Genomic DNA, 18,837 nt, shown 5'->3' with positions numbered 1-18,837 from the left:
TACGGGGCTCTTCCGAGTGGGAGCATTTGTGAAGCCAGCCTTGGTCTCCAGCCTACAGTAGGTATTCATTAAATGTTTGTTGAATGAATTAAATAGTGACTCGGATTTAAAATAAGGTCATATATCTAGTAAATATCTACATGTACATTTCTTCATTTCAAGAGTATTTTTCAGGACTTCCCTGGTGGTCTGGTAGTTAAGACTTTGCCTTCCAATGCAGGGGACGTAGGTTCCATCCCTGGTCAGGGAGCTAAGACCCCACCTGACTCGGAGCCAAAAAATCAAAACAGAAGCAGTATTTGTAACAAATTCAATAAAAAAAAATCAAACAAAAAGAGTATTTTGCAGGGCATTCTAATAATAAACTACAAGCTACAAAATTCAGTCAATTCCCCAGTGCCTTTTTTGATCCAATATCAAAAGACTAGTTTGTTCACGTTGAAAAAAAAAAAAAAAAGAAATAGAGACTCTGGGAGTAAAAGTGAGGGACAGGGACAGACAGACTTTCCAAAAAGCATTGAGGCACCGGGAGTCTATGAATGTTCTAAAAAGTTTTTTTTACAGATCCACAAGCTTCTTTCTTGTGGGATTTTTCTAAAACCTGAAATAAGGGCAAGAGATCATGGGAATCCAAAAAATCGAGGCTCCTGCTGCTAAGTCACTTCAGTCGTGTTCGACTCTGTGACCCCATAGACGGCAGTCCACCAGGCTCCCCCGTCCATGGGATTCTCCAGGCAAGAACACCGGAGTGGGTTGCCACTGCCTTCTCCAATGCAGGAAAGTGAAAAGTGAAGTCGCTCAGTTGTGTCCGACTCCTAGCGACCCCATGGACTGCAGCCCACCAGGCCCCTCCGTCCATGGGATTTTCCAGGCAAGAGTACTGGAGTGGGTTGCCATTGCCTAACTCCCATCTTACGGATGGAAATACTGAGGCCTGGAGAGGACTCAGAGCAAACAGGGCGCTCTGCCAGGGGGCCTGGCAGAGCAGGCTGGATCCTGAGAGCAGTGGAAGCAGGGAAGGTCTGGAGCCCAGGTGTGGTGGCTGGGCTGTGTGCTGAGAAAGGGAAACAGACTGTCCGGGGAGACGGAGGCGGAGGAAGGCGGAGGAGGACCACTGCCGTCAGGGGTGTTTGCTTTCTTCCCTCGGGGCAGCCGAACAAAAGCTGAACCTGACTCCTGCTGCCGGCAGAGAAACTGGAGCCCTGGGGCGGGCGGGGCGGGGCGGGGCTGTGGGGGTGGGGGTGTGCTGCGGGGGGAATGGGAGGATGGAGCGCAGCTTCTCCTCTGCTTCCTGCTCCAGGCCTAGCATCAGCCGCTCCTGCCCCAGCCTTTGGTGTCTCTGCTCGCTGCACACCCCCACACCCAACCCCAGAGACTCTCACACCCAGATGGGGTTTTTAACACCCCTCTGCCTCCGCCCCTGCCTTCTGACTCTGTGCTAGGCACCTATCAAAACACAGTCATGTCCCAAATTAGGTAAATTTTTTTTTTTGCGGCCCAAACTTTTTGAAGAATTTTATTTCAACAGAACTCTGCTTCTGAAATTAACAATGCTATAAGCATCTGAATGCAGAGTTCCAAAGAATAGCAAGAAGAGATAAGAAAGCCTTCTTCAGCGATCAATGCAAAGAAATAGAGGAAAACAACAGAATGGGAAAGACTAGAGATCTCTTCAAGAAAATTAGAGATACCAAGGGAACACTTCATGCAAAGATGGGCTCGATAAAGGACAGAAATGGTATGGACCTAACAGAAGCAGAAGATATTAAGAAGAGGTGGCAAGAATACACAGAAGAACTGTACCAAAAAGATCTTCACGACCCAGATAATCACAATGGTATGATCACTCATCTAGAACCAAACATCCTGGAATGTGAAGTCAAGTGGGCCTTAGAAAGCATCACTACGAACAAAGCTAGTGGAGGTGATGGAATTCCAGTTGAGCTCTTTCAAATCCTGAAAGATGATGCTGTGAAAGTGCTGCACTCAATATGCCAGCAAATTTGGAAAACTCAGCAGTGGCCACAGGACTGGAAAAGGTCAGTTTTCATTCCAATCCCAAAGAAAGGCGATGCCAAAGAATGCTCAAACTTTACCGCACAATTGCACTCATTTCACACGCTAGTAAAGTAATGCTCAAAATTCTCCAAGCCAGGCTTCAGCAATACGTGAACTGTGAACTTCCTGATGTTCAAGCTGGTTTTAGAAAAGGCAGAGGAACCAGAGATCAAATTGAGAACATCCGCTGGATCATGGAAAAAGCAAGAGAGTTTCAGAAAAACATCTATTTCTGCTTTATTGACTATGCCAAAGCCTTTGACTGTGTGGATCACAATCAACTGTGGAAAATTCTGAAAGAGATGGGAATACCAGACCACCTGACCCGCCTCTTGAGAAACCTATATGCAGGTCAGGAAGCAACAGTTAGAGCTGGACATGGAACAACAGACTGGTTCCAAATAGGAAAAGGAGTACGTCAAGGCTGTATATTGTCACCCTGCTTATTTAACTTATATGCAGAGTACATCATGAGAAACGCTGGACTGGAAGAAACACAAGCTGGAATCAAGATTGCTGGGAGAAATATCAGTAACCTCAGATATGCAGATGACACCACCCTTGTGGCAGAAAGTGAAGACAAACTAAAAAGCCTCTTGATGAAAGTGAAAGTGGAGAGTGAAAAAGTTGGCTTAAAGCTCAGCATTCAGAAAACGAAGATCATGGCTTCCAGTCCCATGACTTCATGGGAAATAGATGGGGAAACATTGGAAACAGTGTCAGACTTTATTTTTGGGGGCTCCAAAATCACTACAGATGGTAACTGCAGCCATGAAATTAAAAGACGCTTACTCTTTGGAAGGAAAGTGATGACCAACCTAGATAGCATATTCAAAAGCAGAGACATTACTTTGCCAACAAAGGTCCGTCTAGTCAAGGCTATGGTTTTTCCTGTGGTCATGTATGGATGTGAGAGTTGGACTGTGAAGAAGGCTGAGCGCTGAAGAATTGATGCTTTTGAACTGTGGTGTTGGAGAAGACTCTTGAGAGTCCCTTGGACTGCAAGGAGATCCAACCAGTCCATTCTGAAGGAGATCAGCCCTGGGATTTCTTTGGAAGGACTGATGCTAAAGCTGAAACTCCAGTACTTTGGCCACCTCATGTGAAGAGTTGACTCACTGGAAAAGACTGTGATGCTGGGAGGGATTGGGGGCAGGAGGAGAAGGGGACGACAGAGGATGAGATGGCTGGATGGCATCACTGACTCGATGGACGTGAGTCTGAGTGAACTCCGGGAGTTGGTGATGGACAGGGAGGCCTGGCGTGCTGCGATTCATGAGGTCGCAAAGAGTCGGACACGACTGAGCAACTGAACTGAACTGATGGCTACAGGCCCTCTGGTATTATCTCTGTTATGGTTGAGGAGACCCATGTGATTGATACCTGGATTCCTGGTTTCTCTGAATAGAAATTGTAGATAAAAAATATGAGATGCTCTTCCTGATTAAAAGCATTCTCTCAATTTACAACAAAATTAAAAACCAATGATATGGTTTGGTCTAACACTGACTTCAAGTTCTCAGGAATTCTTAGGGGTAAATGTGAACACTAACTAAGAATTGATTCCAAACGGAATGAAAATTGTAGGATCAGTCTGCAATAAATGAAGCTGAAAAGAAAGTGAAAGTGTTAGTCACTCAGTCGTTTCCAACTCTTTGTGGCCCCATGGATTGTAGCCTGCCAGGCTCCTCTGTCCATGGAGTTCTGCCAGGTAAGAATACTGGAGTGGGTTGCCATTTCCTTCTCCAGCGGATCTTCACAACCCAGGAATTGAACCTGGGTCTCCCCCATTGCAGGCAGATTCTTTAACATCTGAGCTACCAGGGAAGCCCCAAATGAAGCTGACCCCATGCCAGATTTTGTAGGGATTAACAAGCCATTTATTCCTCGTTCTCTTTCTCTCTCACTTTCTCCCATCCCAGTCCCTCTCTCTCTTAATCAGTGCACTTTTCTCACAGTCAAGACCCTATCCTGCTCCTAGTAACACAGTCCAGGGAGAAGGCGGGCCTCTCATTTGCTAGCTGTGTGACCTTGGGCAAGTTCCTTAACCTCTCTGAGCATCCTTTACTCATTTAAATAGTGGAGATAATAAAAGCTCTCATCCCACGTGATTGTTAGGAGGATTAAATAGACTGACGTCTGCCAAGCACCTGGAAAGTTCCTTAGAGTGTTTGAAAATAAAAACAAAAATAGGATGAAATAAATAAAAATAAATTCAACAACATGAAATGTAAATTTTAAATAAATAAAATGAAGGAATGTTAAAATTGATAAATAATAAAAATACATTTAAGAATTGGTTGGGAGGGCAGAATTCCCTGCTCTGAGTTTCCTCTACAGGGGGTACAGGTTCAGTCCCTGGCCAGGGAACTGAGATCCTGCAAGTTTCGAAGCACGGCCCAAGTAAATGAATGAATGAATGAATGAATAAAACCAGGCTTTTTCCTCTGCCCCATTTTTTATGTCGCTTTGTTGACAAAGGTCCATATAGTCAAAGCTCTGGTTTTTCCAGTAGTCATGTACAGATGTGAGTGTTGGACCATAAAGGAGACTGTGCACTGAAGAATTGATGGTTTTGAAATGGGGTGCTGGAGAAGACTCTTGAGAGTCCCCTGGGCAGCAAGATTGAACCAGCCAATCCTAAAGGAAATCAACTCTAAATATTCACTGAAAGGACAGATGCTGAAGCTGAAGCTCCAATACTTTGGGTACCTGATGTGAAGAGCTGACTCACTGGAAAAGACCCTGATGCTAGGAAAGGCTGAGGGCAGGAGGAGAAGGGGACGACAGAGGAGGAGATGGTTGGATGACATCATCGACTCAATGGACAAGAGTTTGAGCCAACTCTGGGAGAAAGTGAAGGGTAGGGAGGCCTGGCATGCTGCAGTCCATGGGGTTGCGAAGAGTCGGACACAACTGAGCGACTGAACAACAACCGGCATGTTCCTCTGCCTGGTTTTCGACATTCTCTGCTCCAGCCAAAAGAACTTCTTCATCATCCCATAATGCCTCTGTATCAAAGAGGCTCAGCCCAGCCTCCAAACCTTTGCCCATACTGGTCCATATCCTCATATCCATATCCATACATATCCATATACCTCCCCTCCCCCTCGCCCGCCATGGGTCTTCACTTGTCTGAATCTTCCCGGTCTTTCGAGGCTCTGCTCCAGCACCACCTCCTCCAGGTAGCCTCCCAGATTGCCTGGGGCCACACCTGGCTGATGGGGAGGCCCCATCATGATAGAAAGACTAAGGGCTCTGAAGTCAGACACGTGTGGGCTTGAATCTCCCTGTTGCTGCTTTGCTCTGTGACAAGAAAGCCAAGTTAACCTCTCTGGAACTCAGTTTCTTTGTGCTGTAATTGCGGAGTTTAGCCTGACAGAGGGCAGCCACAAAGACCAGTGATCAGGAAGGCTGGCTGCCTGACTGTGTGAATTCGCACTCAGCTTCTGTCACTCTGCCCTGGACTGCCCTCCACCCCCGCAGGGACTAGGGATAGGAGAGTTAGGAGGGAGAAAGGATGACTGAGGAAGTTCATAGCCCATGATAGAGCTGCAAGGGATGCCAACTGGATCCTGCCTCAGGGCCTTTGCACTGGCTGTTCCCTCTGCCTGCAATGCTTGTCCTTCAAATATACACACAATTTCCTCCTCCTTTCCCCTCTAATCTTTGCTCTTGTATTAGCTTCTTGGTGGGGCCTTTCCTGACAACCTGCTTCATTTTCTAAATATTTATTATTATTTTATTATTTATTTATTTTGGCAATTTATTAATTTTTTTTTTTTTCTTTGGCTGTGCCGGGTCTTAGCTGTGGGACTCAGGATCCTCAATTTTCATTGCGGCATGCAAACTCTTAGCTGCAGCATGCGGGATCTAGTTTCCTGACCAGGATTCAAACCCAGGCCCCCTGCACTGGGAGCATGGAGTCTTAGCCGCTCGACCACCAGGGAAGTTCCCTGACAATCTGCTTTAAAACTGAAACCATCTCCACTCTCCTGGATGCTTCTAATTCCCTTTCTTTACTTTCTTTGTCTGCCTGGTACAAAGCATGCCTTTTCACTTATTTATCTTGTTTATTAACAGCATCCATCACCCACACGCGGCTGTCAGCTCCACGAGGGCAGGGGTTTCTGTTTGCCCTGTTTATTGCTGTCACCTTTGTGTCCAGAACAGCACTGGATACAAGTATTTGCTGAATACTCAACAGCAAGATATCTGGATCCCTGTGAAAGTGAGACCCCAGAAGAGCCAATGGTCACTGTATCTGGGAGTAGAGATCTTCCAGAAGAAATGTTCTTGGAGCCAAATTGTGAAGAGTGGGGAGGATTTGATGGGGAGCAGTACAGGGAAAGGCCAGATGGAGGGAACAGCCGGGGCAAAAGCATGGAGGCTGGAAAGCTTGAGCAGGAGGCAGTGTGGAGATGAGGGCAGCAGGGGGCAGTAGAGAGAAACGGGAGAGGTGGCCAGAGGATAAAATGGTAAACTTGAACCTGTGGCTGGTAGGGAACCAGGGAGGGGCTTGGTCATAAGGAAGTTGCCAAAAGAATGTGACGAGCGACACAGGACAATGGTGCAAAGGCCCAGTAGACCTTCAGCCAGGTCCTGGGAGACAGGAGTCTGAAGTTGAGAGATAGCGGGCATCTCAGTGGCCTCAGACTCACCTCTGTCTTCTTAAATCGTGCCCGGAGGGTCTTCATAGCTAGCGTCTGGTGTTTCTCCTCTCCCCAGACCTCCTGAGAAAAGCCAGGAGGTGAGGGACGTCAGTTCTGGGGGCAGGTGGGTCATCTGCTTCTCACTCCTCAAAAGTACCACTTCCTCCTCCCCAGGCCATCCCAGCCCTTAGAGCAGGTCACAGACCTATTTCATCTTCTAACTGCTCTGTGTCCTTCATCAGGTCACTTCCCCTCTCTGAGTTTCACATCCCTCTTCCTTAAAATGCAGGAGATAATTTCCTCTGCTTTCCCATGAGGTCTCTAACATACAGCCTGGCAAACAGTAGGTGCTCAGTAAATTCATCCCACCAGTTTTCCCTGTTGCCCAAGTAGGTACAAGCTTTTTCTGGTCTTCAAGCTTTTATCTGTGCAGTTATGTCTGCCTTGTCCCCACCCCTCCTCTGGTGAACTCCTATTCATCTTTCCCAGCCTAGTTCCAAAACCCTGTGGTGTTCTGATCAGCTTTGCCTCTTACAAATGGGCAGAACTCTAACTCCCAAATTGGGTCCCCTCAGCTCTTCTTCTGCTCCATCCTTGGCTCCAGAGGCTAGAAGTGTCTTGACTGGTTCTGTTTTCCTGAATACTTAGTGGGTCCTCAGGGCCCAGGCACAGAGTTGACGCCTCTTAGTACAGAGCACATTCTTTGGGAAGTCAGAGAGAACATCCTTGAGACTAAACCCTTTACACCAGCCTGGTTCCTGCGTGAATAAGAGCACAGAGGCCAGTCGCCCGAGGTGGGCGGAGGTCTAGAGTGATTGATGGCTCCATGCATGTGTGTGCACAGCTCAACACAAGGTATGTCTGTACACGCATGTCTGTCCAGCTTAGCCTGTTCTGTGTTTTGTGCACCTGCAGGTACAGAGGTCAGGCAGTGATCTCAAGGGGGTGTTTTGCTGGGTGTCTGGCTAGGAATTCCTTCCTATGTCAGAATGGGATTGCTGTAAAGGTGTATCCCTCACCTTTCACCTGCCCTCCTGCCCATGAATTCTCCAAGACTTCCTTCCACCCATTCACTCACCTATGCACCCATCCTTCCACCAAGCATTTCTACATCCACCTACTGTCCACCACCCATCCAACTCATATTCTCATGGTTTTCTGTGCACCCTTCAACCGTGCTTTATCCACCACCCACCCATCATCCACCTGCCTACCCAGCCACCTACCTACTCACCTATCCATCCATCCATCCATCCACCATCTACCCACCCATCCATCCAACATCCACCCACCATCCACTCACTCATTCATTCATCTATGCAACCACTCACTGGCCACCACCCATCCACTCATCCATCCAACTCATCTTTTCATGGTTCTTCATGCACCCTTCAACCATGTTCCATCCACCATCCACCCACCTGCCTATCCACTCACTCACTCACCTATCCATCCATCCATCTACCATTGACACACCCACCCATTCAACATCCACACATCCACTTGTTCATCCACCCACCATCCATTGATCCATCCACCCACCATCCAGTCACCCATGCATTCATCCATCCAACCACTCACTGGCCACCACCTATCCACCAAACTCATCTTTTTATGGTTCTCCATGCACCCTTCAACCATGCTTCATCCACCACACACCCACCATCCAGCTGCCTATCCACCCACCCAACTACTCATCTATCCATCTATCCACCTCAACTATCCACCCAGCCAGCCAGCCAGCCAACACCCACCTACCAGCTACCCACCCATCCATCCTCCCTCCCATCCATTCATTCACCCCTTCAATTTACCCCATTCATCAATGTACACATTCATCCACCACCATTTTTCTTTACTCTTGTCTAACAGACTCAATCACACCTACAGCAGGGTGTAATTGACACCCAAGAGAGGAGTCCACAGGTTGTCAGGGCAGGAGGGAATCTGCCGGCTTGGGGGAGGGGAAAGTACCCTCATCTAGGGAGCTGCTTCCCGGAAGAGGTGATGATATATCCACAGGGCCTGCTGGCCGGGCAGGACACTGAGCTGCAGCAGCAGGAAGAGAGGGTACGAATCCTAGACAAAGAAGTAAGAGGTGCACGCATCAACCAGCGCGCGCGCATGTGTGTGTGTGTGAGAGAGATGGTGCCTTAGCATGGCTGGACACACTGGCCTTTCCTTTCTCCCACCTGCAGGGCTTGGGGGGCAAGGAGCCTGAGGGCCTTAGGGGAGCCTCCATCCTGGGCCTCCCTCACCTCCTTCCCTCCTACCTCCTGCAGTTCCAGTGCCGCCAGCACTAGGCCACCGTGTCCACTGCCGGCTCTGGTTACTTGCTCCCAGCCGGGCCACCAGCTTGCACCCGCAGCTCCCAGCACTCAACCCTGACACCTGATCAGCTCTGAGCAAGCAGCTGCCCCAGGGGGCCCGAGGATGAGCAGAGGGAGGAGACAGGGTGGCAGCCGGGCTGTCTGTTGGCCAAGGGGCTCTGGCGGGAAGACACGGAGGTTCTTCCCTAACATCGCTGGACTTATTTCGGTTTCTGGAATGAGCCACCTTCTTTCTCTCCTCTCAGCCTTTGTACTTGCAGTTCCTCTGCCAGGAGCCTTCTTTCTGTACCTCCTGTCACCTCCAACTGGCTGATTCTCACTGGTACTCACTGTTCAGATAGTTGCTGCAACATCCCTTCTCCAGGAAGCCTTCCTGGTTGCCCCCAGGCTGGGTCAGGCGCCTCCTTTGAGCCCCTTCATTGTCCAGGGCCCTCATTACAAGCCAGTCACACCAAGTCACCATTGCCCCATCACAGGGGGCTGCCTGTGGTCTCCAGCGTCTCGCCAACACACAGTAGGTGCTCAATACATTTCCTGAATAAGTCCTCAAGCCTCCATAACAAGGACATAAGCAGTTTCTCCAGCCTCTAGGTGCGGTCAGGACTTGTCTTGCTGAGTGATTATCACACACATGGATAACGTTCAGGTAACTTAGAACGGCATCCGTTAGCCTCCCTAGTGAGGGTCCAAATTGCCTCCTGACTCCAGCACACATGCACAGCAACCCTGAATTTGTATATTTATAAACTTCTGAAATATGCAGGGGGAAGAACCTTGGATTGGAAGCAAGAGTTTGGGTTTCCTCTCTCAGGCTCTGTCCTGGGATTGGGGGACGCAGGGAGGTAAGTGGGCGTCAGTTTACTCGTTTTCAAAAGGGGAAAGAGGGAACCGATCGCTTGCGCCCTTCATTTTACAGGTGACTGGAGAACTTTCACGTGGGCAGTCCCCTAGTATCCAGCCCGGGTCATTGAACAACACTTTCCCAGGCCCCCACCCCACATGATCAGCGTATAAGAACCCGCCAGGCCATTGCCAGCAGTTAATATGGCGACTGCGGCGACAGTGCACGGCGCATGCGCCTTGCGAGGAGCGGCCGGGTGCGAAATATGAGAACACGGCTCCTCCTTCTTCCTCGTCCCACCCTATTTCCGGCGGAAGCGGCCGCAACAAGTTAAACTTTATTGTTCCCTTTGGTGCAGTGAGGATGTCGGTGAATTACGCGGCGGGGCTTTCGCCGTATGCAGACAAGGGCAAGTGCGGTCTACCCGAGGTGAGCACGGCTGGGGGTCCCGACGGCAGCCGTCAAGGCCGTGGGCTGGGCGGGACCGGCTGGCAGTGGAGCATTGTGGGAATATCAGGAGACACTGAGGCTAGACAATGGGAGGGACTTCCCAGTGAGGAGGGGGCGGGAAGTGACGACCCAGTGCGCCTGGGGATGCGACCACGCCCAGCTCCGGGTCGGTCCGGCAGGGGACGGAGGATAGGACCCACTTCGAGAAGTCCTGAAGTTCTGATGGGGGAACAAGGCTTGTAGTTCCAGGAGGAAGGCACCGGGGCAAAGGCGGGAGGTGGCAATAAACAAACTTGGAGGGCAGATTTGGGCAGAGAGGTTTCCATAATTGGGGCAGGATGGGCCTCACGTGCCAAGTTGAGGACCTGACACTATTCTGAGGCTGGTGAGGATTTTTAGTTGAGGAGGAACCTGGAGGATGGAAATCAGAGCCCTCCAACCTCGTTGAGAGAAGTCCCCGCCATGCACTGAGACCTTGGCGGGATCCCTTCGTTCTGGGTCTCTTTCCCTCCTGTAAACTGGAGAGAAGCTTGCTCCCTCCCACAAAGGTTGGTCCGTTCCTTCTGAGTCAGTCATTCACGAGTTCTCAGATGGTGTGAAGCCCCACTCTTCTCTCTTGCCAGTTTTTTCACTTTATCCCACAAACATTTATTAAGTACCTACGTTCACCCTGGGACCACATGGGGAACCAGACAGGCCAAGCCCCCTCGTTCCAGCTGGGAGACAGATGAGCAGCAAATAAATGTAAGGAGTCAGTCAGATAGTGGTCAGCGCTAGGCAGAAAGGTAAAGCGGATGATGAGAGCTGGGGGCTGCATCGCAAACTAGGTGGCTGGTAATAGCCACCACTAAGATAACTCAGCAGTATGAAATACATTTAATGTTATGCAACCATCATCACCATCCATTTACAGAACTTTCTCCTCTTCCCGAACTAAAACTCTGTCCCCATTAAACAGTGACTCTCCATCTCCTCTCCCAGCCCCAGGCCCACCATCTGCTTTCTCTTTGTATCTGACTCCTCTTGGGACCTCACATAAGTGAAATCACACAGTATTTGTGTTTTTGTGTCTGTCTGATTTCACTGAGCGTGTGATGTCCTCAGGTTTCATGTGTATTGAATAATGTGTCCAAATTTTCTTCCTTCTTAAGGCTGAATAATATTCCATTGTATGTGTTGCTGTTCTTCAGTCACTCAGTCATGTCCAACTCTTTGGGACCCCATGGACTGCAGCACGCCAGCCTTCCCTGTCCTTCACTATCTCTTGGAGTTTGCTCAAACTCATGGCCATTGAGTTGGTGATGCCATCCAACCATCTCATCCTTTGTCATCCCCTTCTCCTCCTGCCTTCAGTCTTTCCCAGCATCAGGGTCTTTTCTAATGAGTTGGCTCTTCGCATCAGGTGGCCAAGTATTGGAGCTTCAGCTTCAGTATCAGTCCTTCCAATGAATATTAAGGGTTGAGTTCCTTTAGGATTGACTGGTTTGATTGTACGTGTAGACCACATCTGTTAGTATCCATTCATCTGTTAATTGACACTGGGGTTGCTCCCATATTTAGCTCCTGTGAATAATGCTACTGTGAACATGAGTGTGCAAATGAGATAGCTTTTGAGCCAAGATGGAGAGGAAGTGCAAGGGAAGTCATGTAGGTGTCTGGGCAAAGGACATTCCAGGTGGAGGGCTTTGCCTCTGCAAAGCCCTGAGGCTGAACTGTGCCTAGTGTGTTGGAGGAACATAAAGGAGGCCTGTGTGGAGTGAATGAAGGGGAGAGAGGGAGGAGGGGAGAGCAGGAATGGGGCAGGTACTGCAGGGCCTTGTGGGACTTGGTGGGGACTTGGGTTTTTCCATCGAGAGAGGTGGGAGCCCTGGAGGGCTGTGGGCAGAGAAAGGATGTGATAACAAGCTGCCTTTTCCCACCCATTCCCCTCCTCCTGGGCAAGGCAGTCTGTGGCTTGTGGGCTTGCCCACTGTGGGACATGTTGTAACTTCTCCTGAAACCATGAACTTGGAGTGGGATTTGAACCCATGGTTCAGTTGAGATCACACCCTTGTCTTAGGACTTAATGAAGCTCAGTTTCTTTATTTCTCACTGCAGAAAGAATTTAGTGCGAGACAGAGATATGTGCATGCATGCATGTTAAGTCGCTTCAGTTGTTTCTGACCCTTTGTGACCCTGTGGGCCATAGCCTGCCAGGCTCCTCTGTCCATGGGATTCTCCAGGCAAGAATACTAGAGTTGATTGCCATTTTCTTCTTCAGGGGATCTTCCCAACCCAGGGATTGAACCCGTGTCTCTTAGGTCTCCTGCATTGGCAGATGGGTTCTTTACCACTAGTGCCACTTGGGAAGCCCCAAAGTGATAGGTAAGAAGTGGATTTATTTAGAGAGAAACACTCTGCACAGACAGAATGCAGTCTGTCTCAAAAGGTGAGAACAGCCTTGGGAGAAATACTCCACACACAGGGTGTGGGCCATCTCAGCAGGTGAGAGGTTCTGAAATATGGTGTGGTTAGTTTTTAGGGGCTGGATAATTTCATAGGCTAGTGAGTGGGAGGATTATTCCAATTATTTCAGGGAAGGGGTGGGGAATTCCAGGAATTGGGCCACCACCCATGTTTTCGCCTTCTGAACTGTCGTGCCATTTATCATGCTGGTGTATTACAATGAGCATGTAATGAGGCTCAAGGTCTACTGGAAGGCTCGTCTTCCGCCATCTTGGACCTAGTTGCTTCTAATCAGTTTTTGTCACATTTTATTGATCTCAAGTGGCCTGGGCCTAAAACCGGCCTAAAACTGGGAACTGAAGCGAGGCTTGAGTTCCCAGCCAGAAATTGAGCCTGGGCCAAGGTGGTGAAAATACCGGATCCTAACCACTAGACTAGTGGTCAGTGACAAGGGTCCTGGCCCTTCAGCTTTGCAGAAAAGAGTTTCCACAAAGACAGAAAGTAGTGAGGAAGCAAGTAGAGTATTTATTAGGAAGAAAAAGAGTACAATACCTAAGGATAGACACACAGGCAGACTCAGGGAGAGTCCCTGAGTTGTGCTCTTGTGGCAGTTTAAATCACTTTTATGGGGCATTTCTTCTGGATTTCCTTTGGCCAGTCATTTTGATTTGCCTGGTTCAGAGTCCATGTTTGGTATATCTCAGGCTCCTCCCATGTGTGCACGTGCATCTCTTAGCCAAGATGGATTCTACTATGAAGGCCCATGGGTCGATTATCCTTTGGCATCATTCACCTTTGACCTCCAAGGAGCCTTTCTGCCCACATGTGATCAGCGAGGTCTCTTGACTTTGAGAATGAGAAATATGTGATCTGGGCAGGGCCCAGTGTCCTACCTTAATTGTCTTGCTGTTCTCACCTTAGAGTTTCTTTGGAGCACTGGGAATGAGTCTCCAATCGATTAATCGTTAAGGTGGCGGCGGAGGGGGGTGGGGGTGGGGGGGTGGGCATGTACTTCCTGCCTCACTGTGGCTCTGTCATCCTTGTAGGAAATGGCAGCCCCCTCCAGTGTTCTTGTCTGGAGAGTTTATGAACAGAGGAGCCTGGCAGGCTGCGGTCCATGGGGTCGCACAGAGTCGGACACGACTAAAGAGACGCAGCACCTGCCCCACTCCCTTCTGTTTCACTCCCTGCTGCTCTCCCTCACCCAACAGGTCTTCGACCCCCCCGAGGAGTTGGAGCAGAAGGTGTGGGAGCTGGCACAGCTCATCTGGCAGTCCTCCAGTGTGGTGTTCCACACAGGCGCAGGCATCAGCACTGCCTCAGGCATCCCCGACTTCAGGTCGGTGGGCAGGGCGGGAAGTTAAGGCAGGGCCTGCCAGGCTGCCACAGCCTTCCCTGTGAGCTCGCCAGATGAACAGGAATCAAAGCCCATCCTGCTGCCCTCCCTCCCACTGAGTCTAGGGTGACCCGTCAGTCCCCTAGGGTGTTGGGGATGTGTAAGACCCTTCCTTCAAAGCAAGTCCCTTTATATCACACCCAACATTGCCTTTCATTGGTGAGAACTGGGTCATGTGACTGTACCTAGTTGTAAGTGGTGCTGGGAAACATAAGTCTTTTGTCTAGGCCCACTGTGCATGGCTAAATATTGGGTTCTATTATTACCATAGAAACCATCCAAACCTGTTTCCTAAACTGCAAGTGAGGGTATGAGACCAGATAATGTCTAACTTCCCTCTACTTTGGGCAGCCTGTGTTAGGCAAGGGTCTCATTGCTGAAAAGCAGGGGTCTCAAAATTGTGGCCGCCAAGTGGCCCCTGTAGGTGTGAAGTTTGCAACCCCACCCAGATGGGCAGGCCTGTTGCACTTGTATTCCCTTTCCGAGGCTTCTCAGGCCCCCAGGATAGACTCTCATAGCAGAAGAGCAGATTCCTCGTCTGGAGGAGTGTTAGAACTCTAAGGTGTGAATCTCATCCCCCTTCCATAACCTGCCATCGCTCCCCATTGCCACACTTCAGAGTTCCAAGCACTTCAGGCTGGAAATCAAAGCCTTTCCCAACCTAGCCTTGGTTCAGCTCTCCAACCTCAGCCCCTGCAGCCCCCAGACTGTCTAAACAGCCCTGCCCTTTCCTCTCTGTTCAGAGACAGCTCCACCTCCTCCAGGAAGCCTTCCCCGAGTCCCACAGAGAGCCCTCACTACTTCCACTGGACCAGCCCAGCCCTGGGTTGCTCCCTCTGCCCTGGCCCCCAGAGGGCCAGAGGGTCTGTATCCACCTGTATCTCTCCCTCACAAGATGGAGACCTCCTTGAGGGCAGGGCCTGGGTGCACTAGGGCCCCGGCATCACCCAGTGCAGGGCCATGGACTCCCTGAGGGCAGGGCCTGGGTGCACTAGGGCCCCAGCATCCCCCAGTGCAGGGCCATGCCAAGTGCAGCAGTAGTAAGTGCTGGGCGAGTTGAATAATTAATATCTCCTGTTATGTACCATGTTCTCCCTGTTTCCTACCTCACCTCCTTTGTCTATATCAATCTCTCTGACTTTTTCTCTGCCTGTTTCTCTCTTTTTCTGTTCTCTCTCTCCTTGGTCTCTAAATTCTCTCTGTCTCTTCCACCTGCTGCCGCAGGGGCCCCCATGGCGTCTGGACGATGGAGGAGCGGGGCCTGGCCCCCACGTTCGACACCACCTTCGAGAACGCCCAGCCCACAAAGACCCACATGGCGCTGGTCCAGCTGGAGCGTGTGGGCCTCCTGCACTTCCTGGTCAGCCAGAACGTGGACGGACTGCACGTGCGCTCCGGCTTCCCCAGGTGCCCCCAGTGTCCAGCCCCCTGCCTTGCCTTGAGCAGGCCACCCCTCTCCCTGAGCCTCAGTTTCCTTATCTAGAAAATGGACATTGATGCAGCCCGTCCCTCTCCAGGCCCCTGGGGCAGTTCAGCGAGGCAGCCAGGGAGGGTTGGCGCTCAGCTGTCAGGTCTCTCAGTAGCACCTGGAGAGCTGGGCGGGATCCCCTCTTCCTGGTCCTGGGAGGATTCCAGCCCTGAGCCCTCTGGATCTTGGCTGGCTGGGGATCTGGGGATCCTGCTTCTCCACTGAGCCTCTTCCTTCTCCTCCCACAGAGACAAGCTGGCAGAGCTCCACGGAAACATGTTTATAGAAGAATGTGTCAAGTGTAAGATGTGAGTGCCACTGTGGGAGGGGGCGGGACACAAGGCATGGATGACCCAGGTCAGGCTCCCCAAAAGGTCCTGGTGAGCTAAGCCTGCTGCGTCTAGAGTCAGGGGTGTGACCCTCCCAAGGTGGGATCTGGGAGTGTATCTTCCTCCTGGGAGGTGTGTTCATTTCCTGCAGCTGCCAAAACAACCACAAACCTGAGTAACTTAAAAACAACAGAAATTCATAATCTTATGGGTCTGGAAGCTACAAGTCCAACATCAAGGTGTTGGCAAAACCGTGTTCCCTCCACAGAGTCTTAAACACTAACCTACCAGGGAAGTCCCCAGGCCAGCTTTTTCATGGAAGGCCCCCTCTGCTTCCCCATCCCCAACCCCTGCTGGGTTTGCCAGCTGTCACCTCATGTTTAGATTCTGGTCTTATGCTCCCGCACTTTCCTAGGAAAACAGCTCTGTGTAAAAAGCAGGAGCTGCCCAGGTAGGCTGCAGGGTGGCTGCCTGGGAACCAGCAGTGAGCCGACCCTTTCCTCCTTGGCACAGGCAGTATGTCCGGGACACCGTGGTGGGCAGCATGGGCCTGAAACCCACGGGCCGGCTCTGCACCGTGGCCAAGTCCAGGGGGCTGCGGGCCTGCAGGTGAGTGACCCCTCCCCATGCCCTGGACCCCAGGGAGGGCCGCCAGTCTCCTGCTGACTCCCCTGCTCTCGCTACAGGGGGGAGCTGAGAGATACCATCCTGGATTGGGAGGATTCCCTGCCTGACCGGGACCTCACCTTGGCCGACGAAGCCAGCAGGTCTGACCCCAGTGGGTCCTGGGTGGGGTGGGTGGGGGAGGGGCAGAAACACAGCTAGCTCCAGCCCCGAGGGACCTCAGGAAAGGATTCCAGAGAGGAGTGATCAGCACCCTGTCTGGGCCTCACTTTGCTCGTAATAGCTCTTGTACTGAGCCCTCACATACCATCCTTACCACACCCCAGGGTGGGTGCTGCTCAGGCCCATTTCACAGAGGAGGAAACTGAGGCTGGAGCAGCTGGACTCCTCCATCCAGGCTGCCCAGCCCAGAAGTGACTGAGCCAGGATCAGAACCCAGGAGTCCAAGTATAGATGGCCTGCTCCCCACCAGCAGCTCCACTTCTGCCGACAGGGTTGGGGGGTGGCCCAGAAGAAGGGAAGCATCAGAGGCAGGCCATGGCTGGGCCCCCAGCAGAGGTGGGTGCTGTGTGAGCAGGTCTCCCAGGACTGGCCCCGTTGTGTTGGCAGAGCAGTGAAGCCATGGTGTTTGAGCAAGGGTCAGGGAGTATATGTGCTGGCCACCACACGCCCCTGCCTCATGGGGCAGGAAGAGCGCTGCAGAGACCCTTGCCAAGGGGCTTAGACTAATCCTGCCTCCTGGCCCCAGGAATGCAGACCTGTCCATCACACTGGGCACCTCCCTGCAAATCCGGCCCAGCGGGAACCTTCCCCTCGCCACCAAGCGACGTGGAGGTCGCCTGGTCATCGTCAACCTTCAGCCCACCAAGCACGTACGTGTGGGAGCCTACCCCTGATATCACCCCTGGACCCCACCTCAAGCCTTCCCCCTCCACCTGACTGGTCCCCGCCTCCACAGGACCGCCACGCAGACCTGCGAATCCACGGTTATGTTGATGAGGTCATGACGCGGCTCATGAAACACCTGGGCCTGGAGATCCCGGCCTGGGACGGCCCCCACATGGTGGAGAGGGCACTGCCGCCCCTGCCACGCCCACCTGCCCCCAAGCTGGAGCCCAAGGAGGAGGCCTCCCCCCAGCTCAACAGCCCAGTGCCTGCCAACCCCAAGCAGGAACCCACAGCTGAGCCCTGCACCCAGCACAATGGTTCTGGACCCACCAGCCCCAAAAGGGAGCGGCCGGACAGCCCTTCCCCTCACAGGCCTCCCAAAAGAGTGAAAACCGAGGTGGTGCCTAGCTGACCAGGGGCCCCAGGGAGGGCGGGGTTTTTTAAAATAGAAATCGTGGGTTCTTTTTCTTTTTTCTTACCGGTCTCACTTTGTTACTCATTTCTGTCCTTTGGGGGAGATCTCAGGGTGCTGAGAGCTGGGCTCCAGGCCCGGGGGCAGACTTGCCGTCCACTGGACCTCCCTTTAACTTGGGGCCTATGGAGGGGGCTTGGCAAGGAGCATCCCTGCCCCGGATCCTGAACTTGGAGCTGACAACCCCACACCTGCTCCACCCCCAGTCTGCAGCCCCTGACTCAGGGTGTTCTTGGGAGGCGTGACCAGGCCCTCCCTGATTTCCAGCCTAAACAGGAATCAAGCCTGTCTGCCCCCTGGACCCTCACACTCCCCAACCTCTGCCTATCCCCACACAGCCTTCACAGCCCCTCTAGGAGGGAGGGGACACACAGCCACCATTTAGGAGCCAAACTTCATGGCAGGACAGACAACAGAGGCTCACACTGCCTTTGTGGCTGGAGGGAGACAAGTGGGTCCACCTGACTTCCTCCAGGCTTCCAGAAAAGCCTTCAATGCAATAAAAGCAGAATTTCTTGCATCTTGAGTCTGTGTTTACCATCCACAACCTTGCCCAGGGTCCAATCCCTGGGGGTAGGACTGTGTGGTGCCTGCGGCTCCTGGTGTGTGTGTGTGCTGGGACATTCATACAGTCCAGCTCTGGCGGTAAAGGAAGGCCTTACCAGCTGTTGACATTCCTTGAGTCCTCCATTTGTAAATATTATTTCTGTGATTCTTTAATCCGTGCCCTATGCTACTAGGCTTTGAGCCTCTCCAGGAGAGAGGCCACATCTTCTAATCGCGATTGCAAATTCCCCCACCCGACCCCACATCCCCACACCTGCACAAAGCCGGCAGGGATCCGGGTGTGACTCTTTAAAGGAAGAGCGTGGGTGCAGCTGGGG

The 18,837-nt window shown here is 51.6% G+C and overlaps 1 protein-coding gene across 2 annotated transcripts; it reads left to right on the top strand.

Annotated features, from left to right (window-relative positions):
- Positions 1–10,204: 10,204 nt before the first annotated feature.
- Positions 10,205–18,473, top strand: SIRT6 (sirtuin 6). 2 transcript variants are annotated; one of them, XM_027547264.1, is made up of 8 exons: positions 10,205–10,310; positions 13,988–14,115; positions 15,397–15,579; positions 15,889–15,948; positions 16,483–16,578; positions 16,656–16,736; positions 17,342–17,465; positions 17,552–18,473. In XM_027547264.1, exons 1-8 carry the CDS (start codon positions 10,245–10,247, stop codon positions 17,891–17,893), a joined length of 1,080 nt encoding a protein of 359 aa, XP_027403065.1. In that variant the 5' UTR covers positions 10,205–10,244; the 3' UTR covers positions 17,894–18,473. The 2 variants fall into 2 exon arrangements, with proteins under 2 accessions (XP_027403065.1, XP_027403066.1); XM_027547265.1 differs by lacking the exon at positions 13,988–14,115 and having other exon boundaries at positions 10,207–10,310.
- Positions 18,474–18,837: the final 364 nt, after the last annotated feature.

The sequence above is a fragment of the Bos indicus x Bos taurus genome, chromosome 7 (genome assembly GCF_003369695.1).
Source record: "Bos indicus x Bos taurus breed Angus x Brahman F1 hybrid chromosome 7, Bos_hybrid_MaternalHap_v2.0, whole genome shotgun sequence".
Taxonomy (NCBI): domain Eukaryota; kingdom Metazoa; phylum Chordata; class Mammalia; order Artiodactyla; family Bovidae; genus Bos; species Bos indicus x Bos taurus.
The sequence above is the reverse complement of the archived record's forward strand: the minus strand, read 5'-3'. Positions and strand labels throughout refer to the sequence as shown.

What these genes read in the sequence shown, in the direction of transcription:
- SIRT6 (XM_027547264.1), top strand. Translation starts at nt 10,245, where the DNA reads ATGTCGGTGAATTACGCGGCGGGGCTTTCGCCGTATGCAGACAAGGGC. An exon ending in GTGCGCTCCGGCTTCCCCAG is followed by an intron (nt 15,580 to 15,888) that starts GTGCCCCCAGTG and finishes CTCCTCCCACAG; the next exon opens with AGACAAGCTGGCAGAGCTCC. An exon ending in ACCTTCAGCCCACCAAGCAC is followed by an intron (nt 17,466 to 17,551) that starts GTACGTGTGGGA and finishes CCGCCTCCACAG; the next exon opens with GACCGCCACGCAGACCTGCG.